Source organism: Eptesicus fuscus, chromosome 5, assembly GCF_027574615.1.
Source record: "Eptesicus fuscus isolate TK198812 chromosome 5, DD_ASM_mEF_20220401, whole genome shotgun sequence".
Lineage (NCBI taxonomy): Eukaryota > Metazoa > Chordata > Mammalia > Chiroptera > Vespertilionidae > Eptesicus > Eptesicus fuscus.
The window spans coordinates 28,284,236-28,311,261 of NC_072477.1; the positions used below are offsets into that span (position 1 = coordinate 28,284,236).

At 40.2% G+C, this 27,026-nt stretch overlaps 2 protein-coding genes and 1 pseudogene across 2 annotated transcripts in view; all 3 read right to left on the reverse strand.

Annotated features, from left to right (window-relative positions):
- GPHN (gephyrin) overlaps positions 1–27,026 on the reverse strand; it is a 425,375-nt gene that overhangs the window by 184,453 nt on the left and 213,896 nt on the right. The window contains exons 5-6 of the mRNA XM_008138937.3: positions 22,670–22,764; positions 490–556 (exon numbers count right to left, since the gene is read on the reverse strand). Of these exons, the coding sequence (XP_008137159.1) occupies positions 490–556; positions 22,670–22,764 (162 nt within the window). The remainder of the gene's footprint in view (positions 1–489; positions 557–22,669; positions 22,765–27,026) is intronic.
- Positions 9,626–11,115, reverse strand: LOC103283865 (histone H4 transcription factor-like; annotated as a pseudogene).
- LOC103297100 (D-3-phosphoglycerate dehydrogenase-like) lies at positions 13,285–14,885 on the reverse strand. The gene is given in 2 exon segments (XM_054715983.1): positions 13,285–13,517; positions 13,520–14,885. Coding segments are annotated over 2 exon segments (1,599 nt in total).

Genomic DNA, 27,026 nt, shown 5'->3' on the forward strand with positions numbered 1-27,026 from the left:
GAAGGGCTAGAGACTAAAAGTTAGCCATATGAGCAGTATTTGATGAGCCCCAGTAAAACCTTGAACACCAAAGGCTTGGCTCTTCCCTGATTGACAATGCTCCCTGTGTTACTACACATTGATGCCAGGATATTAATGCATTTATGACTCCACAGGGAGAAAATAACAGAAGTTCCTAATTGGTAACTCTCCTGTACTCTGTCTAATGCACTTCTTCCCTTGGTGGATTTTAACCTGCATCCTTTCCCTGCAATAAGCCATAATTGTGGGTATACCTCTTCAGTGAGTTCTGTAAGTATTTAATGAATTATTGAAACTGAGAGTGGTTATGGAAATATACTGACTTGCAATCGGTGTCAGAAGTGAGGGTAGTCTTGTGGAGTGCTCCAACTCTTTGGTTGGCTAAATTTCACAGCTGGCCAAAACTTTGTACACTAAACCATATAATTCTCAAGAACATGAAATCACATAATTCTTAAGGTTTCTTACCTGAGATCCTTTCTTGCTACCTGGCAAGTTAATTATGAGAGTTTTCCCTCTGATTCCACATACAGGCCTAAAAGGAAAGATAAACTGGATGAATACTAAATGGTAATGAAAAGCTGGTTTAAATATATTAAACAACAAAAATCAATCACTGTTCTTTACATGTGAACAACTGTTTTAGGAATATAATTATGGCTAGAGATTCATCAATTGGTATACAAATTGGGAAATCTGGCTGAGGTTTTTTAATGATGGTGTGTGGTGGATGGGAAAAATGCACTGAACATGGAATCAGAATAAATTAAAGCCACTTTAAAGAAATAATGGTCAAATTATCTCTCTCTAACTTCAGATTCTTGATAACTCACAGTTGTAAGATTTTAATGAGATAGTATATCAAAATACTTAACATAATATTTATGTTTCAAAATGTAACACATAAGGTGCTCAAGAACTAAGTGAAGCATTTGAGCTCTTCTAAGAAGTCATTAAGTTTTAAAGTAAAATAAGGTGTCTTGCAAATGAATGGCAGTGGGGAGTTTGGAGACCTCAGTTGTTAACAGATCCATTGGTAAAGAGTCAATTTAAAGTAAAAGGTCTTTCATAGATCACTGTCAATTTCCAAGCCACTTTAAACCAAGTGGTTAGATAAGACACATAAATACTAGAAAAGGACTGGAAGACTGAGATAAAAACTGAAGGTCTGGATATCATATGAGAATTGTAATCATGCTCTACCAATAACCGACTGTGTTACATGCACCTGGCAACATCTCATGGTCATCATTTGAAAACAAAAGTATTGATTAGTCTATTCCTAAAATTGCACAGCTAATATTTAAAAGTCATATAAGAATATTTTTCTAAAACTTCTATGATAGAGTTTATTCTTTAACTACTCTCACTCTCTGAAATAACCTAAAATTATCTCCTATTTTCTTTTTTTTAATTTTCCTGTTCACAAAGAGAAGAGTTTATAGCTATTTATTTAAAACTTTCCATATTCTTTTGTTTTCAATTGTGATATAATTGACAAAAAACATTGTATTAGTTTTAGGTGTAGAACATAATGATTTGATATATATACTACAAAATAATTATCACAATAAATCTAGTTAACATCCATCACGTCAGTTACAGTTTTTTTTCTTGTGATGAGAACTCTTACAATTTACTGTTTTGGAAACTTTCAAATATACAATACAGGATTATTAACTACTGTACATTACACCCCCCAGAATCTTCTATGTATATAAAGGGCTAATATGCAAAGTGTCCCCAGAGTTTGACCAGGAGACTGGGAGTTCTATCATTCGCTATGACTTGCGCTGACCACCAGGGGGTGGCGCAGAAGGAAGGAAGGCCCCGGCCAGCAGCTGGCAGCCAGCAACCAGGGAAGGGAGGCCCCGGCTGGCAGCTGGAAGGCCCCGATCAGCCCTGATCGCTGGCCAGGCCTAGGAACCCTGCCAGTGCACAAATTTCATGCACTGGGCCTCTAGTTTATTTATAAGTGGAAGTTCTTACCTTTTAAACACCTTTACCCATTTCACCCACTCCTCAATCCTGCCTTTGGCAACCATCAATCTGTTCTCTGTGTCATGGGTCTGGTTATTTTTAGATTCCACATATAAAATTATACAGTATTTGTTTTTTCTTGGACTGATTTCACTTAGTAAATGCACTCAAGGTCCATCCATAGTGTTGCAAGTGGCAGGATTTCCTTTGTGTGTGTGTGTGTGTGTGTGTGTGTGTGTGTGTGTGTGTGAATATTTCATTGCACATATATATGTTCTTCCCCTGGATAGGGAACTTTTAGCCATCATTTCTTCAAAAACTATGTATATATTTTTTCTTTATTCATTCATCTATTGATGGAATCCTAGGTTCTCCCTATGTGTTTGCTATTATAAACAATGATCCAATGAACATGGGGGTGCAGGTATCTTTTTGAGACAGTGACTATCATTTCCTTTGGATAAATAACCAGAAGTAGAATAGCTGGATCAGATGGTACTTCTATTTTTAATTTCTGATGAACCTCCATACTCTTTTCATAGTACATGAATCAATTTACATTCTCACCAACAGTGTACAAGAGTTCCCTTTCCTCCACATCCTCTCACCTCCTGTATTTTGATCATGGACATTCTAACAAGTGTGAGGTGATAACTCATTGTCCTTTGGATTTGTATGTCCCTGATGATTAGTGATATCGACTGATCACTTTTCATGTACCTGTTGGCCATCTGGATGTCTTCTTTGCAAAAAATATGTATTCATATCCTCTGTCCATGTTTAAATTAGGTTGTTTGCTTTTTCTATTGAGTTATATGACTTCTATATATAATTGGATATTAACCTCTTATCAGATATATTATTTGCAAATATTTTCCCATATTTTAAGTTGCCTTTTCATTTGGTTGACAGTTTCCTTTGCTGTACAGAAACTTTTAGTTTTATGTTGTCCCACTCGCTGATTTTTGCTTTTGTTGCCTTTGTTTTTTAAGTTAATTTCAGAAAAGCACTGCCAAGAATAATGTTCAGGAGCCTACTCCCTACTCTTTCTTCTAAGAGTTTTAGGGCTTCAGGTATTACATTCAAGTCTTTAATCCATCTTCAGCTTCAGGTATTATATTAAAGTCTTTAATCCATATTGAGTTGACTTTTGTGTATGGTGTAAGATAGGGGTCATATTTCGTTATTTTGCATGTGGCTAGACAGTCTTTCCAACACCATTTATTGAAGAGACTATCCTTTTCCCCATGGTATATTCTTGGTTCCTTTGTTGTAAATTAATAGACCATACATATGTGGATTTATTTATGGATTCTCTATTTTGTTCACTTCTCCGTGTGTCTGGTTTTATGCCAATACCATACTGTCTTGATTACTATTTGTAATATACCTTGAAATCAGGAAGTGATTTTTCTTTTTTCTAAAGATGCTTTGCTATTAGGGTCTTTTATGGTTCCATTAGGATTATCCTATTTTCATGAAAAAATGCCATTGAAATTCTGATAAGGATTGCAATGAATGTGCAGATTTTAACATTAATTCTTCTGATCCATGAGCATGAAATATCTATTTTAGACTTCAATTTCTTTCATCAATGTCTTATAATTTTCAGTGTATAGATTTTTCACTTCCTTGGTTAAATTTATTACTAGGTAGTCTATTCTTTTTGATGCAATTATATATGGGATTGCTTTTTTTTTTAAATTTCTCTTTCTGGTAGTTCATTATTACTGTATAGAAATGCAAATAAGTTTTATATATTGACTAGAAGACCAGTGCACGAAATTTGTACATGAGTAGGCCTTCCTTCCCCCAGCTGCCAGCACCGGCTTCCCTCTGGCACCTGGGACCCGGGCTTCCCTCCGGCCGCCGGCAAACACCCAGGACCTGGGCTTCCCTTGCAGTCCCAACTTTGTCCAGAAGGTCATCTGGTCTAATTAGCATATTACTCTTTTATTATTATAGATTTTGTATCCTGCAACTTTACTGACTGAATTTATTTGTTCTATTTTATTTTTTTTGGTGAAGTCTTTATGGTTTACTATATATAATATGTCATCTGCAAATAGAGGCAGTTTTACTTCTTCCTTCTATTTTAGGTGGCATTTTTTCCCCTTTTACTTGTGTAATTGCTCTAAGACTTCCAGTACTATCTTGAATAAAAGTGGCAAGAGTAGTTGTCCTTGTCTTGTTCCTGATCTTAGGGGAAAAGTTTTCAGTTTTTCACCACTAAGTATGTTATTAGCTGTAGATCTGTCATAATGATTTTTCTTATGTTGAGAAACATTCCCTCTATATTCACTTTGTTGAGTTTCCATTATGAATGAATGTTAACTTCTGTCAAATGCATTTTCTGCATCTATTGAGATGATCATGTATTTGTTGTTTTGTTAAAATGGTCTATCAGATGGATGAATTTGTGGCTGTTAATTCATCCTTGCATCCCTGGAATAACCAGTTCATCATAATGTATTATTCTTTTAATGCAATTTTGTAGTCAGTTGGCTAATATTTTGTTGAGAATTTTTGCATCTATGTTCATCAGGCCTATTAGCTTATAATTTTGTTTTCTTGTAGTGTCTTTGCTTGGTTTTGGTATCAGGGTAATGTTGGCATGTAAATGATTGGGGAAATGTTCTATCCTCTTCTATTTTGGTGAGAATTTGTATTACTTTCGAGAAGGACTTGTATTAATTTTTCTTTAAATGTTTGATGGAATTATCCAGTGAAGCCAGCTAGCTGGTCCTGCAAGTTTTTTTTTTTTTTGAGAGGTTTTAGATTACTAATACTAATCTCCTTACTAATAATTAGTCTGTTCACATGTTCTACTTTTAATTCTAAATTGAACTATATATTTACCTTTACTAGTGAAATTTATACCTTCATATAGTTTTCCTGTTACTGATTAGTACCCTTTGTTTCAGCTTACAGAAGTCCCTCTAACATTTCTTATAAGGTCAGTCTAGTCACACTGAATTCTTTCAATTTTTTCTTGTCTTATATACTCTTCTTCTCTCCTTCAATTCTGAAGGACAATTTTGTTGGGTAGAGTATCTTGGTTGAAAAACTTTATTTTCTTTCAGCACTTTAAATATATCATGCCACTCCCTTCTGGCCTACAAAGGTTTTTTTTGTTTGTTTTAATCTTCACCTGAGGGTATGTTTTAATTAATTTTTTTAGAGCAAAAAGAAGGGTGAGAAGGAGAGGGAGAAGGAGAGGAAGAGGAAAACACTGATTGGTTGCATCCTGTAAGCACCCTAACCAGGGATCAAACCTGTAATCTAGGAATGTGCTCTGACTGGGACTCAAACCCACAACCTTTTTGGGGTACAGGATGATGCTCCAACCAACTGACACACCTGGCTAGGGTGATAAAGTTTTTGCTGAAAAAATCTATTAGTAATCTTATGGAAGTTTCCTTATATATAAATGCAAAAGAGTATACATACTTTAACAGCTGATTCTATTACATTTTTGAAAATGAAATGTATTTTAATAAACACTGTCTTTATAATGATGTAAAGGGTATATGCATTTTTTGGAACACCCTATAGTTGTTCTCTTGCTGCTATTAAGATTCCCTAACATTTGATAATTTAATTTCAATGTGTCCTTGTGTGGGTCTCTTTAGATTTTTCTTATTTGGAAATCTGTGGGCTTCCTGATCTGAATGTCTGTTTCCTTCCCCAGGTTAGGGACATTTTCAGCCATGGGTTCTTCAAATAAGTTTCCTGGCCCTTTTTCTTTCTTCTCTCCTTCTGGGATCCTTATAATGTGGATATTAATCCACTTGATGTTGTCATGTGAGTCCCTTAAGCTATCTTCACCATTTTTCTTTTTCCTTTTACTCTGCTGACGGATGAATTTCATTGCCTTGTCTTCAAGTTTGCTGATCCTCTCTTCTGCTTCATCTAGTGTGGTTGAACCTCCCTACTGTAATTTTTCAGTTCATTTATTGTATTCTTCAGCTCTGTGGTTTCTGTTTGACACTTTATTATATTTTCTCTTTGTTGATATTCTCACATTGTTCATACATTGTTCTCCTGACCTTGATGAGTGTCTTTATGACCCTTATTCTGAATTCTTTATCAGGTAAACCACTATTTTCCATTTCAGTAAGGTCTTTTTTTGAGGTGTTTATATACTAAGCATACAAAATTGAATTAATACAATCCTCTGGGATTCTTGTAGGTTCATCCCATCCATGATAATATAGTTTCTTTTCTAAGTATCATGGCCATGAATTTACCTTTACTAACAATAATGTTATATCTTTAGCTTAAAAAGCTTACCATGTGTTATGGAATTTAGAATCTATTTTCCAAGAATGTTCCAGCATATTTTTCTCGTATAAAGCAGACATTATTTTTATTGTTTTACATGGTACATTAAATAATTTTACTCATATATTTACCACTGTCTTTATTCTCTTTTTCTTCTTGAATCCTCAACTCTTCATTTGAGATAAAATTTCATCTGCAAGAAGGATATCTTTTAAATTCTTTAAGTGCGGTTGTTTGGGTGATAAAATCACCGATTTCTATAAGTAGGAAAATGACATTTCTTCCCTCCTTCATTCCTGAATGACAACTTTACTGGATGTGTAATTCTTGGCTATCAATTATTATCTTTCAGCACATTGAAAGCATTATTTCAGTATCTTGTTTCAATTATTGTTAAGAGGTTAACAATTAGTCAAATGGCTGTTTAATTTTAGGTGTTTTGTGTTTTTGCTCTCTCCAATTTTAGAAAGATTTATATTCATAAAACTGAAATTTCCATTTGACAAAATACTATAAATAAATATAAAAGTGCACAAAGAACTAATTAGAAAAATATGACTTAAACTGTTAATATGTAAAAGACTCATAAAATCAATAAAAAAGCAGACTAGCCTAAAATTGATAAATGAAGTGAATATGCAACTTACAAATGAGGAAATACAAAGTAAATAATCATATATAAGTGTTTAATATTGCTATTAAGCAAAGAAATCTATAGCCAAATAATAATATGCCATTTATTGTTTATTACAGAGAAAAAAATCAAAATTATAATTCCAAGATATAGAGTTGTGCATCTCTACAACTATATTAAAGTGTAAGTTACATATCATACATTTCATTTTCTGGCAATTTTAAGATCTCTTTTCCATGGTATTTTATAGTGTTACTATGATGTGCCAGATATAGATTTCTTTATATTCATCCAGCTACTGATTTGTTTGGGTCCTGAATTGAAGATTGAAGTATTTCAAGATTTTGAAATTGTTTTTGGTATTATTTGTCAAACATTTCCTTTCCTTCATTCTCTATTATCTCTTTCTGAACTCCAGTTATAATTTATACTAGAGGCCTGGTGCACAGATTTGTGCACATTGAAAGGAAATTAATTAGAAGAAATATTTTAATATCGCTATTCGCCCTTTCTCTATAATAGAAGTGTCAACCAAATTCACAATTGAGAATGACAGATGGAAACACATGCGTGCAATTGGTGCCAGCGAGAGCTTTATATAAATAGATAAACTTGCTTAATTAGACCTGCTTTTTGCTTTAGCTAAATTTTTTCCAGCCCAGTGAAGCAACCCAACTTCTCTTTCAGGTAATTGTCAACAACATAGCAGTAAATATCAACCTGAAGCAGATTATTATTGTAGACCATGAGAACAAAAGAGAACAAAGAGTGAAATATTTAACTGTGGCAGTGTTTGACTATATTCTGCACAGTGAGAAAACCTGAAATCATTTTCAAGTTCCACCATTTCTTACTTCTTTTCAGTTGGGTCAAGTTTCTAAACTTTCTAAATCTTCATTTTCCAGCTAATGAAAAGAAAATGGGATTCTACTGAGTCTCCTATCTACCTACTCCAGGACTTCTGTGAGGATCAAATGAGATGAGACACGGGAAAACACTTCACAGACATTTGGTTAAACTGTGAAATGTTTGCACTTGGCTATAAAGCAAGTCAGGTTCCTGGGCTAAAGAAACTACAAGGAGGCTAGTCACCAAGGAGAGGAAGCTGGGTGATGCTACGTGACGTCATTACCTGGCACCCACAGCCACCATTTCCAGGCTGGGCTGGGCTGCATTTTGCACCATGGGGTCTTGGCAGTGTTGGCTGCGATTTGATGGGCTGTTGCTCTGGGGTGGTGGAGGGGCCTGTGTCCCACTTGGGGGAAGCCAAGTGTTGGTATGTCGGTGCCAGGTCCGTGGTGCCGTTTATTTTTAAATGGCCAGTGTGCATCATGGCAGCTCCTGCATTGAGTATCTGCCCACTGGTGGTCATTGCGCATCATAGCTACCGGTCGGACAGTCAGATGGACACTCAGTCTTTTATATATATAGATATTCTCACTGTATTCTCAATGCTTCTTAATTTTTATGTCTGTCAATCTGAACTGCATTCTGGATAATTTCTTCAAATATTTTCTTCTAGTTCCCTAATTCTCTCTTTAATTATATATAATCTGCAGTCTAATCTATCTATTTATTTTAATATTTTCAGTATTATATTTTAGCTATCTAAATATATGTTTCATTCTTTTAAAACTACTTGCTACTTAAATATAATTTTCCAGCTTCTTTTTTAGTTCTCTTAGATATATTACATTATTTCTTTTTATTCTGTCTGATACCAGGAATTTAAGTCTTTCAGGTCTTTCATTCCTTAATGTGCCTTGATACTTGTGTGGGTGACCTGCTAATTTCTGTAGAACTTTATCTGTGACAAGTCTTTGAGGTTTAGGTTGAAGTATAATTCCTGAAGAGAGGATTTATGTCAGTCCAATGGTTGGGACACTTCTAACACAGAGACACTTTAAATTAAATTTTCCTTTACTTGATGGTTTTCATATTACACAAGTAGTCCAAACCTATGCCATTATGTGGTTATGGTATTGAGGAGATAACAGCTGGACTCAACCTTTTCCAAAGTCAAGGAGATAATTAAAGAGATAATTCTGGTTCAAAATTGCTTACTTAAAAAAATGCACTGAACTGATCCTGTGCTCTAGATGCTTTGGAACTAAAGCTGCACTAGAGTTGCTATGCAAGGCTCTGAAGATACCATGAGGAACTTGAGCCATGTTACTCAGATTGTTTATTTTTTGTAACAGCAGAAGCACATATACACACTCAGTGCCCCCAGGCTCATCCCTCAGAATAACATGGAAGTCCTTGGGTTGTAGGAGGAACCCTTTGGAGGGAAATGGCTGCCTGGTTCACACTGCCTCAGCTGGCTGGGATGAAAGGGCCACTGCAGAGACTAGTTACATGTCATCCCTGGGCCTGGGAAACCCTAAAGACGGGAATGGATGCAAGCTCAGGATTTTAATCATTAGGGATCATGGTTAAGCCTGCTACTAGCTTCCTCTACAAGAATATATACAACCAGGGTATCCTCCCCGAAAAGTCCAAACTCCTCAGGATCCCCACAAAAACATGGCCTGGCAGAAAAGTCCTTAGAGTCTCCTGAGTGATGCAAGCCAGGTACAGAATGGACCACACTGCTCTGAGCACCACTCTAAAAGGCATCCATTGGCAAGGACTGCCCAAAGGGGCACTGCCACCAGCCTGGCTCACACCCAAGCCTGGGTTAGGAATGGTCATGCTCAACCACCTTTAGACCATCTGGACTTTTGATTCCTCAGCTATTCCCTGAAGCTTTTCCATGATGCTCCTTGAGGGGGGTTCAGGTGCTGGGTGTGGAGGCTCTCCTGGGTCTTTGGACAGCACATAGTAGACAATCTCTTGGGCTTTGGTCTGATTCACCACTTGGATGTCAGGACTGGAGGTGCCATGAGAGGCTGAGAGGGCTATCCCCTCACCACCTCTGCTCTCCTCTTCCACCTCTTCCTGGGGTCCTGACTCCCCTGATACTGATTCTAGAATGATGCTCTGCAGGCTGCTCTCATTCAGTGATGCTCTCAGGTCCAATCCCTCTTGTGGTTGGCACAGCAGTTGTTGTGTCAGCTCTACACTTTCATAGCCAACTAACTACAGCCACATGTAGCCATCTTCATGTTCCTTGTTCAAGTGCCCTGAGGGCCACTTGAACTGGTGCTTCTTGTGAAGATGCATGTCGAGACTTTGGCTCCTTGTGCAGCATTTGTTACACACGTGACATTTGTACTTTGGCTCTGAGTAACCTTTATGCACTTTTCGGTAATGGGACTTGACAGAGCAGAGGGCTCGGGCACTGAAGTTGCAGTTCTCAAAATCATACCTGTATGCTGGGTCCTTGTTATGGGTATCCAGGTGCTTCTAGAAGTCAAAAGGCCAGTCCTCACTGTGGTGAAAGTGCATGTGGTTGCAGAGGGAGGATGGCAGCAGACAGGTCATTATCACTTAGAGGACACTTATACTGATTCACATGGTTATGCATGTGGTCCCACAGATAGCCTGTCAGTCACAAATGTCATGGAACAGTGAGAGCACTGGAAGCATTGCTGATCCCCAATGAGGTCTGGCAATGGATGTGATCTAAGAACTTGGTATTGTTGACAGACATGCCCCTGCATGTGGGGCAGGCCACCACCTTTTCCTGGGTATGGCTACGGATGTGCTTATGAAGCTTACAGTGGTCCTTGAAGGTACAGGTACAGTCTTTCCAGCCACAGAGCACCACATGGTTGTCTTTTCCAACTGCTTTGTATTCATAACACAGGCTATGCCCTTCCACATGCTAACAGAACCACTCAGGATTATTGAAGGAGCTCTCACAGTGATCCCACAGACATGGGTAGTCAGGGATGTTGGGTCGTGTTGTAGCTGTGGAAGTCCAAATGCAAGGGCTGAAGTTGTTATGGCTCTGCAGGATGGCAGCGCCTACTGTTTTAGCACGGTATGGTAGCAGTGGTAGTAGACATTGTAGATAAGGTCAGCAGAACTGTCCAGAGGACAAAGGCCACACTCCTGCCATATGCAGGAGTATTCTTCCTCCAGTAGATCCTCGTCCTCCTCTTCTTCCTCTCCCAAGCTGGGCAGGTACTTCTGCAGGTGCTGAGTGACATGTTCACAGAAGTCCTACATGGCCACAGAAAGGAGCAAGACCCCTATTCACACTGTAGGTCCAGGTTCTCCTTTTGGGAAACTTTCCCAGGGGGAGGCATGACCTTCACTCGCCCCTCAGCTCCCAAGTCTTTCCAGTTTTCCTTCCACCTGGACCATTTCTGGAAGGGCCCAGATTGTTTATTATATGACTTACGATGAATGGAATTCAGCTATCAAAAAACTCTTATAGGGACTATAGAACATAAAAAATATATTAGGTTGGTGAGAGAAGGGAAAAGGTACCAGCTTTCCTGTGCTGCAGTAGTTATTCATCCCAAGTCTGTCTCACTTGTCTTTTGCAACCTGATGCACTTCCTGTGATGCTGAATTGGAAGCTGTGTCTGATGTATTGTAGAAATATACCAAGAAAATCTGTATGCCATGCATGCTGTATTTACTATCCTAAAGCATTTCTTTAAATTGTGGTGAAGTATACATACCATGAAATTTACCATTTTAACCAATTTTAAGTGTTTAGTTCATTGGCATTAAGTACATTCACCCTGCTGTATAACCATCACTATGCATCTCCAGAACTTTGTCATCATTCTGTACTGAAACTGTCCAATAAACAATAACTCCATGTTCCACCCTCCCCACCCTGGGTAATCACTGTTCTACTTTCTGTATCTATGTATTTGACTTCATATAAGTGGAATCATATAATATTTGTCCTTTTGTCTAGTTTACTTTACTTAGCACATCTCTAAGGTCACCCATGTTGCATAATGTATCAGAAATTCATTTTTAAGGCTAACTTATATTCCATTGTATGTATATAACACATTTTGTTTATCCATTCATCCATTCATAAATGGACATATGAGTTGCATCCACCTTTTGGCTGTTGTGAATAACACTATAAACATTGGCATATAAGTATCTATTCCAGTCTCTGCTTTCACTTATTTTGGGCATATACCCAGAAGTGGAATTGCTGGGTAATATGGTAATTCTATGTTGAATTTTTTTGAGTAGTGACCATACTATTTTAAACAACAGCTGCACCATTTTACATTCCCACCAACAATGTACAAGGGTTCCAATTTCCCTACATCCTCACCAATGCTTGAATTTCTGTTTGTCTGTCTGTTTTCGATAACAGCCATCCTAATAGGTGTGAAGTGATATCTCATTGTAGTTTTGATTTGCATTTTTCTAATGATTACTGATATTGAGTATCTTTTCATGTGCTTATTGATCATTTGTATATCTTCTTTGGAGAAATACCTATTCAAGTCCTCTGCCCATTTTTAAATTGGGGTGTTTGTTTTGTTTTTGAGTTGGAGTTCTTTACATATTCTGGATATTAAACCCTTATCAGATATATGACTTGCAAATTTTTTTTTTTTTTTTTACCATTCTGTGGTTGTCATTTTATTTTGTTGATAGTGTGTTTTGAGGCACAAAGTTTTTAATGTTGACTAAGTCCAACTTGTCTATATTTTATTTTATTACTTTTGATATTATATTCAAGAAAGCACTGCAAAATCTAATGTCATCAAGCTTTCCCCTGAAGTTTTCTTCCATAAGTTTTATAGTTTTAACTCTTACGTTTAGGTCTTTGATTCTTTTAAAGTTAATTAATATACTAGTGGCCTGGTGCATGAAATTCGTGCACAGAGGGGGGATTCCCTCAGCCCAGCCTGCACCCACTCCAATCGCACATTCCTCTCACAATCTGGGACTGCTGGCTCCTAACTGCTCACCTGCCTGCCTGCCTGATCGCCCCTAACTGCCTCTGCCTGACTGATCGCCCCTAACTGCCTCTGCCTGACTGCCCGATTGCCCCTAACTGCTCTCCCCTGCTGGCCTGATCTCACCCCCAATGGCCCTCCCCTGCCGGCCTGATCTCGCCCCAACTGCCCTCCCCTGCCAGTCTGGTTGCCCCCAACTGCACTCCCCTGCCGGCCTGATAATGCCCCCAACTGCCCTCCCCTGCAGGTCTGATCTCGCCCTCAACTGCCCTCCTCTGCCAGCCAATTTGGTTCTGATTGGTTGGTTTCTATGCCAGTCAGCATCAAAAGCTCCATCTCCTAGGCAGCCATTGGCTCCTCACAGTTGACCCAGATTTGGTTCTTTTTTTGGGGGGGGGGGTGGGGGAGAGTGGGCTGTTTATTAAGTGGTTATTACAGGGGTCAGACCACGTAAATGGTGTCAGCCCTAGGAATGTGGCCTCTCAATGTTGATCACAAAGCCCCCAAGGCTGATCCTGGTGAGCTCCAAGGTCAGAAATGAAACTGAAAGGCCTCTGTCACATGCTGCTTCCAGGCGTCCAGGCTGGGCAGCAGGGAGGAGATGCCCATGACGTGCCAGGTCTCCCCTTCAGACACCACCGAGGTCTGGTAGGTCAGCAGCTGCACGCCTGCCTCTGCCAGGAGCCCAATCATGGTAGGCAGCATGGCAGGGTTGGAGGGCTGCGCCTGGAACAGGAGCAGGGGCAGACCCCTGTGGAGAGGCACTCTGGTCTGAAGGCAGCTCCGTTGAGAGCCTGCAGCACAGGTGTGGTGCCCTGGACAAAGCCCACAGTCTGGTAGGGGGCACCTGCCAGGGCCACGCTCAGGAGGCCTTCCCCACATCCTTGCTCTCCTGGCACAGTGGGGTTATGGGAGGTGGTTACATTAAGGCCGGCCTCCTTCACCAGCAGCTTGGTGTTCACCAAGTTCACATTCGCATGATTAGAAGCATATTTGAGGAGGCCGACAATGACTGCAGAGCACAGGCAGTTCTCGGCATTCTTCAGGGATAAGCCCTGCATTACCACCTGGATGGTCCCTTTGGGGGACCCTGCCCAGGCTCGCATCAGAGTCCCCAGAGCTTCTGCTAGACTGATCCAAGGTTTGGTGTGTGGAGAGAAGGCGCTGGTAAGGTCCTGGGCATTCATGACCCCCGCAAGGGCTCCTCCCTTCACCATGTCCACGAACTGGACAGAGATCTCCTCCCCACAGTGGCTCTGGGCCTCCTTGGTGCTGGCGCCCAGGTGGGGGCAGCTGATGATGTTCTCGTGGTCCACCAAGGCGCGGTCCCGAGGCAACTCCTCCGTGAACAAGTCCAGCGCTGCGCCCGTGCGCTGCGCCCGTGCACTGCACGGCAGGGCCTGGAACAGGGTGCCCTCATCCACGATCCCTCCACGGGCGCAGTTCACCACGCGCACGCCCTTCTTGCACAAGGCAAAGGTGCTGTTCTTCAGCAGGCCTGTCGTGGAGGGCAGGAGAGGGGTGTGCACAGTGATGAAGTCACAGAGGGGCCAGATCTCCTCCAGGGGCAGCTGCTGAATGCCAAAAGAGGCCGAGACCTCTGGTGAGATGATGGGGTCGTACCCTACAGTCTTCATCTCGAAGGACTGCATCCGGACAGCCACCTCTCTCCCAATCCTCCCCAGGCCAAGAATTCCCAGGGTCTTTCCATTCAACTCAGTTCCCATGAACTTCTTTCAGTCCCATTTGCCATCCTTCATCAAAGCTGTCACCTGGGGAATCTGCCTGGCCAGACATATGATCATCCCACAGGTGAGCTCCGCAGCACTAAGACTGTTCCCATTGGGAGTGTTCATGACCAGGATGCCTTTCCTCATGGCGGCCTCCAGATCCACGTTTTCCATGCCAGTGCCGGCCCTGCCCATGACCTGGAGCTTCTCTGCTGTGTTGATGACATCCGTGGTCACCTTGGTGGCCGAGCAGACGATAAGGCCTTCGCAGTCCTACAGCTTGGCTATCAGCTCCTCTTTGCTCAGGTTCTGCTTCTCCACCACCTGCTTCTCCAGGATCTTCCAGCAGCAAGGGTCCAGGCTGTCACTGATGAGCACTTTCTCTAGATTTGCGAAGGCCATTGCTGAAGCTGGCCTTGGGATCCACCTCTCTCCCTAGACAGAAACACCTCTAAGCCCCCAGATTTGGTTCTGATTAGTTAGTTTCTATGACAGTCAGCGTCAAAAGCTCCACCTCCTAGGCAGCCATTGGTTCCTCACACTTCACCCAGATTTGGTTCTGATTGGTTGGTTTCTATGCCAGTCAGCATCTCTAGGCCTATCATGGGAGCCTGATCAGAAAGGCGGGGCTAATCAGCAGCCCAGGTGGAGCCCTGGAGAGAAATGTTGGCCGTGGCTGCTGGCCAGACTGGGAGAGAAAGAGAGAGGCAAGTGCTGGTCAAAAGCTGCCACAGAGGCAACAGATCAGTCCTTGCTTCTCTCTTCAGGCCTCTCTCTGGCCCTGATTCGCAGCCCCCTCAACAGTCAGTGCTAGGGCACGAGAGCCTGCAGCCTAAGCAGTCAGGCTGCGTGGCAACCCAGCACTGACTTCTGGTCTGGTCGAGCGTAGGTGGTAACAGTGTTATAGCCTGGGTCTTTATTATAGAGATGGTGTAGGGTATGGGTCCATCTTCATACTTTTCATGTGGATATTCAATTTTCCCAACACCATTTGCGGAAGATTATCTTTTCCACATTGAATTGTCTTGGTACCCTTCTCAAAAATAACTGGCCTCTCTATTCTTTCTTTTTTTAAAAATCCTCTTTTAAAAATATGTTTTTATTGACATTAGAGAGAGAGGAAAAAAGAGGGAGAGAGAAAAGCATGAATGTGAGAGAAACATCGATTGGCTGCCTCCTGCATGCCTTTACTGGGGATCACGCCGACAACCCGGGCACATACTCTGACTGAGAATCAAACCAGTAACCTTTTGGTGCATGGGACACTGCTCAACTAACTGAGCCACACCAGCCAGGTCTGACCTCTCTATTCTATTCCATTGATCTCAAAAGTCTGTCTTAATGCCATCACCACAGTTTTAATTATTGTAGCTTTTTAAATAACTTTGATATTAGGAAGAGAGAGTCCTCCTACTTTATTGTTCTTTTTCAATATTGTTTTAGATATTTGGGTCCCTTGAGATTTTATATAAATTTTAGAATAAAATTTTCTATTTCTGCAAAAGGATGTTGCTATATGTATTTTGATAGGACTGCATTACATCTGTAGATTACTTTGGGTAGTAATGGCATTTTGATAATTAAATTTTCCAATCCATAAACCTGGGATGGATTTCCATTTAAATGGGTCTTTAATTTCTTTCAGCAATGTTTGGTAGTTTTCAGTGTACAAGTCTTTCACCTCCTTGATCAAGATAATGACTAAGAATTTTATTCTTTTAAATGCTATTGTTAATGAAATTGTTTTTATAATTTCCTTTTGATTGTTCATTGTTAATGTATACAAACACAACTGAATTTTGCATGTTGATTATGTATCTTAAACTTGGCTGAATATAATTATTAGTTCTAATAGGTTGTGTGTGTGTGTGTAATCTTTAGGTTTTTTTACATAGAAGATTAAGTCTAACAGGAATAAATTCACTTCTTCCTTCCCAATTTGGAATTCCATTAATTAACTAATTAATTAATTAATTTTTGCCTAATGCTTCGGCTACAACTTCCAATAGCATTTTTTTTTAAGTGGCAAAAATTGGCAATCTGGTCTTGTTCCTATTTTAGAGAAAGAGTATTCAGTTTTTCACCATTGAGTATTATATCAGCTGTGCGTTTTTAAATATAAGGCCTTTATTATGTTAAGGTAGTTTGCTGCTATTTCAGATTAAGTGTCATTACCATGAATGCATGCTAAATTTTGTCAAATAATTTTTCTGTATCAACTGAGATACTCGGTGTTTTTAATCTTTTATTTTGTCACTGTGGTATATTGATTTTTTTTTTTTTTTGTATGAAGAACTATTCTTGCATTCTAGAAATAAATCCCACTTCATCATGGTGCATAATTCTTTCAATATGCTGCTGAATTTAGTTTGCTAGTATATTGTTGAATATTTTTGCATCAATTCAGTTGAATATTTTTGCATCAATGTTCATAAGGAATATCGGTCAGTTGTTTTATTGTAGATTTTTGTCTTTCCTTGGTATAGGGTAGCGCTGCCCTCATAGAATTAGTTAGAAATGTTTCCTTCTCTTCAATTTTTTTTGAAGAGTTTGAGGATTGGTATCCATTTTTTTTTTTTTTAATGTTTGGTAGACTTATTAGAGAAGCCGTTTGATACAGGCCTTTTATTTGTTGGCAGGTTTTTGATTACTGATTCAATCTTCTTACTAGTTACAGATCTATTTGGACTTTCTATTCCTTTGTGATTCAATCTACTAGGCTTTGTGTTTGTAGGAATTTGTCCATTTCATCTAGATTATCCAATTTTGTTGATCTTTTTAAAGAAATAATATTTGGTTTAGTTAATTTTTCTGTATTGCTTTTTCCATTTGCTATTTTATTTATTTCTACTTTAATCTTTACTAGGGGCCTGGTGCACGAAATTCATGCACTGGGGAGGGGTCCCTCAGCCCAGCCTGCCCCCTGTCACATACTGGGAGCCATCAGGGGATGTCCTATGGACCTAAGCCGCAGTCTGGCTTCCCTTTGCTTGAGGCTACTGGGCTGATCAGGGGAAGGCGCCCGCCCCAACACCCCTCTGCTGCAGCCACTGTCAGTCACCGCAGCCGCCAAGGTGTTTTCATCAACACAGACCCCAGTCCCTTCACCATGAAAAAAATGACAACCTTCTTTAAGCATTTTCAAGATGTGTCTTTCATAAAATATGATGTTTCTTTATTTTTCTTTTTATCCTCACCTGAGGATATGTTTCCATTGATTTTTTCCCCTTTCCTCTGATCCCAAGCTTAGCCCCTTCCCAAGCCAAAAGCCTCCTCCCCAGGTTTAGGCTTGGGAAGGGGTTCCCCCCACCTCCGACCTCCCAGGCTCTGCCCCTTCTTAAGCCTAAAACCTCCACCCCAGGCTTTAGGCTTGGGAAGGGGTTTCCCCCAGCACCTCCCCAAGCTTAAAGCCTCCACCCCAGGCTTTAGGCTTGGGAAGGGGTCGTCCGCCCCAACCCCCGCCCGGAACCTCCGATCACAGGCTCGGCCCCTTCCCAAGCCTAAAACCTCCACCCCAGGCTTTAGGCTTGGGAAGGGGTTCCCCCCAGCACCTCCCCAAGCCTAAAGTCTATGCCCCAGGCTTTATGCTTGGGAAGGGGTTCCCCCCAGCACTTCCCCAAGCCTAAAGCCTCCGCCCCAGGCTTTATGTTTGGAAATGGGTCGTCCCCCGCATGCACCTCTGATAATAGGCTTGGCCCCTTCCTAAGCCTAAAGCCATCGCCCCAGGTTTAGGCTTGGGAAGAAGTCGTCCTCCCTCCCAGCCCCCCCCCCCCGCACCTCTGATCGAAGGCTTGGCCCCTTCCCAAGCCTAAAGCCTCCGCCCGGGTTTAGGCTTGCGAAGGGGTTTCCCACCCACACCTCAAATCGCAGGCTCGGCCCCTTCCCAAGCCTAAAGCCTCTGCCCCAGGTTTAGGCTTGGGAAGTGGTTCCCGCCCCCTCCGCCCACCACCTGCCCCTCCCATCACAGGCTTGGCCCCTTCCCACGCCTAAAGCCTCTGCCCCAGGCTTTAGGCTTGGGAAGGGGACCCCCGTCCCTCCAATCGCAGGCTCAGCCCCTTCCCACGCTTAAAGCCTCCTCCCCAGGCTTTAGGCTTAGGAAGGGGACCCCCGCCCCTCCGATGGCAGGCTTGGCCCCTTCCCAAGCCTAAAACCTCTGCCTGATGGCCGGCTGGGAGTGACCTGGGTGCCGAGGAGGTTCCCCGGACCTAGGTATGTATGCAAATTAACTGCCATCTTGGTTTGGTTAATTTACATACTCGCCTTGATTGGCTGGTGAGCGTGGCTTGGGCGTAACGAAGGTGTGGTCAATTTGCATATTACTCTTTTATTAGGTAGGATTCTTTTCTTTTATCTTCTAGTTTTGGGTTTTGTTCATTCTTTTTTCTCTAGTTCCTTAAGCTATAATGTTAGGTGGTTGTTTTGAGACTTTTCTTCTTAAATGTAAGCATTTATAGCTATAATTTTCCTTATCACTTAAGATTGGTTAGGAATCATGGAGCCAGGAAACAGTGCAACTTTTTTTTTTTTTTTATGTGCTGAAAGAAAAGAGCTGCCAATTCAGAATTCTACATCTAATGACAATATCCTTCAGGAATGAAGGTAAGATAAAGGTATTTTCAGATGAAAAAAAGCTATTATAAGGTGTTTCCAACAGACTTGTTTAAGAACTAGAACACCCAACCAATAAAAACAACAATGATTAATACTTAAATAAGACATAAATCAGTTGTTTTTTTAAGTACTTTACATGGACTCACTCACTTAATTCAAGAAGACTGGTACTATTAACATCCTCATTATACAGATAAGAAAACAAAACAGATGTTAAGTAGCTAGTAAGTAGTAGACCCCGAATAGAACCCAAGCCACCAATCTGCCTTCAGAGATGATGCTCTTAACTAATACTTGATACTATCTTACAACTTTCTTGTACAGAAAAGCTATAGTATATTAAGTAATCCAACAGAGAAAAACGATTTGGAACAGATGTGGTGATTTTGAAAGGTATTTTTATTTAATTCTGCTCTCTAGAGATAAAAACAGAAATGCAAGGCACCAACTTGATAGATTATCATGAAAAAAATTCTATTAGAATTAGGATGTATTGATTTATTAATAAAAACAACCTTAACAATAAACATTTTTTGAGTACTTACTATGTGTTAAAAGTTGTTTTACAGGGTGAGGATGTAAAAATTAATAAGACAAAGCTCCTGTTCTTGAGCGTTTTATACAAATTAGGTAATACAGACAAGAAAGTAAATAATTACAATATAGTATGTATTATAATAGAAGTATGTGCAAAGTCCAAAGCACATACAAGGTAAAAATGCTATCGAAAGGAAGCATAAATCTTATCATAGCTGTTTTAAAAATAGGAATTAAAAAAAGTCTTTAAAAAGCACCAAAAAGTGAACATTCATGGAAATATTCTACAATTTCCTTTTCCACTCATGTAGACTATTAACTGTTTCAAATCTGTGAAAACTCTCAGTTAAGTCGGCAATGAACAGAAAGAAAAGTCAGAAGAATCTGTTATCCTGATGTGTATAATTTTTCATTTTCAAAGCATTCAGCATAAAGATGATGACCTTCAGCATAAAGATGATACAGGGTAATTAGAATCAGCTTCTGTTGATTAATTTTCCACTTACTCAACAGTCCAGTGCTCAGTAATTACGTGGATTCAAAAGGTGGAAAAGGAATTAATCCAGAAAAATCTTTCAATAAGACAAAAAGTAATATTTCTATACTGGATCAAGAAATCTATAGTCAATTTTAAGGATTACCTTAACAGTTGTGAAGAACAAGTTCTCCGGGTTAACTGTGGGATCATTAAGGACAAGGCCTTATATATTTTTTTCTATTCTTAGTATCCCTAATGGTTAGTATAGGGCCTGTCAAATACAGTATTACTATGCTTGCCAAATTAGAATCCTATATAATAAAAGGCTAATATGCAAATTGACCAAACAGCAGAACAATTGGTCGCTATGACATGCACTGACAACCAGGAGACAGATGCTCAATGCAGGAGCTGCCCCCTGGTGGCCAGTGTGCTCCTACAGGGGGAGCGCGGCTCAGCCAGAAGCCCTGAGCTGGGCTCACGGCTGGTGAGTGCAGCAAAGGTGGCGGGAGCCTCTCTCACCTCTGAGGCAGTTGGACATCCCCAGAGGGCTCCTGGACTGCTAGAGGGCACAAGTTGGGCGAAGGGACCTCCCCCCACCCAAGTGCATGAATTTCATGCACCGGGACTCTAGCTTTTATCATAAAAGAACTAGAGGCCCAGTGCACAAAATTCGTGCATGGGGAGGGGAGGGGGCTCAGCCCAGCCTACACCTTCTCCAATCCAGGACCTGTTGGGGGATATCCCAATATCCTGGGGATCGGGCCTAAACTGGCAGTCAGACATCCCTCTCACAATCCTGGACTTCTGGATCCTAATCGCTCACCTGCCTGCCTGCCTGCCTGCTCACCCCTAACTGCACCCTCCTGCCAGCCTGATCGCCCCTAACTGCCCCAGCCTCCCCCCCCCCCCCAGCCAACCTTGTCGCCCCTAACTGTCCCTGCTGCTGGCCAGGTTGTCTCAACTTCCCCCTCCCTGCTGGCCTGGTCGCTCCCAACTGCCCCCCACCTGCTGACCTGGTCACCCCCAACTGCCCCCCATGTTGGCCTGGTCACCCCCAATGGCCCCCCTCTGCTGGCCTGGTCACCCCTAACTGCCCCCCTTGCTGGCCTGGTCGCCCCCAACTGCCCCCCCTGTTGGCCTGGTCACCCCCAACAGCCCCCACTGTCAGCCTGGTTCCCCTCATGGGCTCCCACCGGCCTGGTCGCCCCATTCAGCCTGCTGTTCAGTCGTTTGGTCGTCCCTCACTAACCTCCTGCTGGCCTGGTCATAGGCAGCCATCTTGTGAGGGCACAAGGGTTAATTTGCATATTACCTCTTTATTATAAGGATTAACAAGAGATGAAGTTTAATTCTTTAACTATATTCCTTGTATGCCAGGAGTTATTTTATGTTCAAAGATAACTATACTTAATTCCATAGAGAAAAGAGATCAAATGTGACTCTTGACCTCATATCTATAGTAATATAAGTAAAGGCTAAAAAAATCTCCAACAGAATAAAAGAGTTAATATAAGTTCTTTAAAGATCAGCATGGTCTTTTAAGTTTAAAATCTCTATCATTCTACTTTAATTCTGTTTTTGCTCTTACTAAAATAAAATATTACCATATAGTACTTGTGATAGCAAAGGGAATACAGTATCTAATGACCCATTCACATTTCCTTTTAGTTATTTTTCAAGTGGCTTCTCTTCATGGGATATAAACTTAATCCAAGTAAAAGAAAGGGCATTAGAACTCATATTTTAAGCATTAAAAGCATATATTTATTTATATATTCATACTGCACATACGATCAATAAATGGCTATAAATAATGATTGTGAAATGCTTATATTATAAAGTTGCTGTGTATTTTTAGGTTGCTCTGAGATCAACTGTCTATTTAATCAACAGATTCTCACTAATTTACACTTCTGTCTTTAACTTAAATGATATGTTATATGTTGTCCTCATTAAAGGAGATTTTAATCTAAGAGTTGCTAAAATAATAACAAATAAATAACTAAACCATTAGATTGAGATGGATGTCAACATCTATGTCAACAAAACCATAGTTTTAAATACACTAATCTAATGTAATAATAATGTACTATTAATTGAGCTTTTTTTCATGACCAGATATCGATAGATCTAATTACAAATTGGAATAGAAGTTACTAACTTGTGAGAACAACTTAATTTTAGAAATTCTACTGCTTAGTTTTATCAAATTAGTATTTGATGAGAATTAATGAATATTAATTAATGATTGCAGATAATCAAAAAAGAAGAATTTTACATCTTAATAAACTGGGCTCTTCTCTGTGTAAGGATTGACAACTTTTAGCAGTAACATAATTTTTTTTAAAACTTTAAATATAATATGCCAACAGAAAAAACTTGAAAGAAATTAATGTCCGACATTTGACTGGACAGGATACTAAGACTTTTAATTCTAGGGGGAAAAAATAGGGCAAACTTAAGTGTTATAACTCAAGTTTCTTGGGTTTATCAGTCCATTGTATTGATAAATAGTATGGAATTAATTTTATTTGCAACATTTTGGTGACTTTCTTACCTAGAGAGCATGCCCAGAGGTGTAACATTAAGTGATCCCATCAGCATTGCCAGGGCCATCCCTGGTGCTTCCCGTTCTATTACTTCTTTTGTGGCCTGTAATTAAAGATTAAATAGCAGACTGAGTGAAATTAGCCAAAAAGAAGGAATGCAGAGTAGTAAAATTAACTTCAAAGTAAGTATAAACCATACTTTTTCTAAACCACACTTTGTAGTTCCAGACTTTTTTTTTTTTTTTTTTTTTTTTTTAAGGCAGCAAGACTCAGTTCTTTGGGACCATTGAATAAAAGTCGAGAACCAAGACATCCAGGGAACTTTTACATTAGCAGACCTTTCTTATCTGTGACAATTCAGAAGTATTTGATAAAAGTCTCATCTCACCTAATAACCTAAATTTTAAAAGGAAGTCCCAGATTGCTATTAGGACTCAATAGATTTCTAAGGGTAAGAAATTTGGGTAAATTTATTTTTGTCTATTATTCTTAAAATAATTAGTCTTTCCCTGAAACCCTACGATCATTTTGTATCTCTCCTAGCTCTATAATTTTATGATATAATTAAAAAGAACTCAAGAAGTCACCAACTTTTCCCATGTATTGGGTAGAAAAAAAACCCTCTAGGTTCCATATCTTCAATATGAATTACCATCTATTTTAAAAATAATAAAAGTGATAGGCTTTATTTATATAACGCAAGTTTTAAGATAGAACATTTTTAAGACAAGTGTGTTTAAGCCTGGAATAAGCTAATGAAGGAGACAAGAAAATTTCATTTTCTAAAGCTAAATCAAAATCGGTATTTATTATTCTGTGATGGTGAAGATATGAGAGTGAAATATATGGTTTAATTAATTCCTAATCCTCTGTTTCTATAAATATAGATTATAACACTTGGGGGGCAATACAAAAGTGAAATTTGTAAAACAAAGTGTTTCAATAAATAAGAAAATGCAAATGAAATAAAAAGTAAATTATGGAGTAATATAAAGGTCAGTCAACTTTTAAGATGAATTGTTAGTTAACCCCTTATAACTATACAGAATAAAGGACGACTAGAATTGATGTAATCTACTGGTCTACTGAATCCCAGCATAATTCAATACAATGGCAGACATTTTAAAAGAAACTAATATACCAAAATAACTTTTCAATAAATTGTGCTTTAAAAATAGACGGCCAGAAGATAGGAGAAAGGAAATTCTTAAATTCCTAAATTTAATTACTTTCATTTAAATGCATAGCTAAAAATTGTCAAGCTAGCCTTATCAGAATCTATCTTTTGTTTTCCAAATTCAAAATCTGGTATGATTTTGAGGTCTCTTGAGAAGAAACACTATTGCCATCTTATAATGATGTATTCCAAAGTACAGTAGCATAGTTTATTTAAAGATAAGGGAAAAATATCAACATGTAGCTGAGAAGAAGTCTTTCATTTAAACAAATACTTTAAAGTACAACATTTATCCATGTCCACATTAGTTTTTAAACACCTATGTACTAGGATGTATTCTATGCAATGAATATGCATAGAATTAATTCTATGCATTAACATTTGTCAACTGGCACATAAAAAACTCAATTGGCAAATTATATTTGAGAATCACCTAAAAATATACAATTCATTAAATTTTCTACATACTCTTAAAATATGCAATTGAATTTGGTCAGATCACAGTGGTTTACCTTGATTGCCTCATCTCACTTTTCAAAGAATCGTTTTACTGGACTTTGATTTTGTGGCATGCAATTGAAGCCAATGAAATGGCTCAGTGCAACTCATACATCAGAAAGTATCTAAGGCCATTGTTCACTACATTGCATTGTGATTCTCTTGAAGAGAATCTACAGAGAAATTTCCTCTTAAGTGTCACAAGTAAGAATGGGTCTTTTTCTGCTACCAGTTTGTTTTTAAATTATGATGCTTGTGTTATCCTTTAGAACAGAGGCAAATTTGTGGATACTGTTTTAGTATGCTTCCTGAACACAATCTAATTGCATCTTATTGTTCCTTGCCCTATTTTTTCACATTTATCTTGTTAAAAGTTCTATGTGTTTGAATAAACCATCTTAATTATTGAATAAATAATGTATGAATAATTATTAAATAAATAATGTATGAATAAACCATCTTAATCATATATACTACTATGCAATAGATAATGAAGATTATATGTGCCTTTATTATCCAAATAGATATCATTCATTATTAATAGACTAGAGGCCCGGTGCACGAAATTTGTGCACGGGGGTGTGTGTCCCTCAGCCCAGCCTGCACCCTCTCCAATCTGGGATCCCTCTCACAATCCAGGACTGCTGGCTCCCAAATGCTCACCTGCCTGCCTTCCTGATTGCCCCTAACCACTTCTGCCTGCCAGCCTGATCACCCCCTAACCACTCCCCTGCCAGCCTGTTTTCCCCTAACTGCCCTCCCCTGCAGGTCTGGTCACCCCTAACTGTCCTCCCCTGCAGGCCTGGTCACCCCTAACTGCCCTCCCCTACAGGCCTGGTCCCCCCCAACTACTGTCCCCTGCACGCCTGGGTCCCTCCCAACTGCCCTCCCCTGCTGGCCAACTTGTGGTGGCCATCTTGTGTCCACATGGGGGCAGCCATCTTTGACCACATGGGGGCAGCCATCTTGTGTGTTGGAGTGATGGTCAGTTTGCATATTACTCTTTTATTAGATAGGATAGAGGCCTGGTGCATGAGTGGGGGCCAGCTGGTTTGCCCTGAAGGGTGTCCCGGATCAGAATGGGGGTTCCCTTGGGGCGTGGGGTGGCCTGGGCGAGGGGCCTGTGGTGGCTCGCAGGCTGGCCATGCCCCCCGGTGACCCAAGCGGAGTCCCTGGGATCTGGGATTTATTTATCTTCTATAATTGAAACTGTAGCCTTAAGTGGAGGCCTGGGCCAGCCAGGGTGTGCAGAAAGCTTGGCTTCCTCCATTGCCGGGGAAACCCAAGCCTCCTGCTTGCTCCGTGGCTGCAGCCATCTTGGTTGGGTTAACTTGCATACTCTCTCCTGATTGGCTGGTGGGAGTGGCTTGTGGGTGTAGCGGAGTGATGGTTAATTTGCATATTACTCTTTCATTAGATAGGACTAGAGCCCCGGTGCATAAAAATTCATGCACTGGAGGGGGGGGTCCCTCAGCCTGGCCTGTGCCTTCTCATGGTCTGAGAGCCCTCAGGGGAAGGAGGTGACCTGGTGATCAGGGGAAGGCGATGCACCCTTCACACCTCTGCTGCTGCCACTGCCGGCGGCGCAAACCTCGGTTGGCCCTGGTTACCTGACCCTTAGGTGGCCCTGGGCGGTTGGGCAGCCACCATCTGAGGCTGGCCTGTGCCTTGGGCTGGGCCTGGGTGGCTGAGCAGCTGCCATACAAGGCTTGCCTGCACCTCAGGCGTTGGCTGGGCAGCCGCCATCCAAGGCTTGCCTGTGCCTTGGGCTGGCCGTGGGCGGCTGGGGGGTTAAAGGGACTGTGGCTGTGGGCGCTGCCATCTTTGTGGCTGTGGGTGCCGCCGTCTTTGAGGGCGTGGCGGTCAATTAGCATATTCCCTATTTATTAAATAGAATTCTTCCTATTTACTAACTATAATGTAACTTCCCTGAATGCTAAGATCATAACTTTCTCTCCATGTGTTGTTCCCAGGTCCCAGCACAGTGAAGTTAGTCAGTACTCATTAATATATGAATGAGGACTTTTTAATCTTTGCGACAGTGTGTCAAATAGCATATTCCCTCTTTATTAGATAGGATTATTCATAATCAATGGAAAAAAGGATGCCATTAAAACTTTAAAACCATTTTTATTAATTTGCTTAATGTTTCTACTTTCTCATACATTAATGTGATTATTAAATTATTTTTTTTCCATGAGCAATAGTAGAAATTTATATTTCTACTTCTGATATAACCTTTTCTGAACTAGTAGTATTTAAAATAATGATGTTTAACTAGATTTAGCTATTCCCTGTAAATAAGAATTTTATCTTTAACTTCTAAATACTTTCTAAACTATGAAAATTCAATCTCCTATGGAAAATTGCTTACTTATTTTTTTACCCTTGACACTTTGAAGAGAACATGTAAGTCAGAAAGATGCTTCAAAAGACTGCTCAAGTTGCAAAAAAAGAGTGTCATAAACAATGATTCGATAGGTAGGGAACTGGTCAATGAAATTGAGTTCCATTTTTAACTTCACAGAAAAATAGGACCTTAAAAAATGTTATTGCTAACTAGCAATCACATTTAAATAAGTACAGGACACATAGCAGCTACATGTAAATGGGTAGAAATTTCTTATATTCATGGTGATTGTGAAAAAATCACATTTACTTACTTTTATAGACATTTATTAACAGACCAT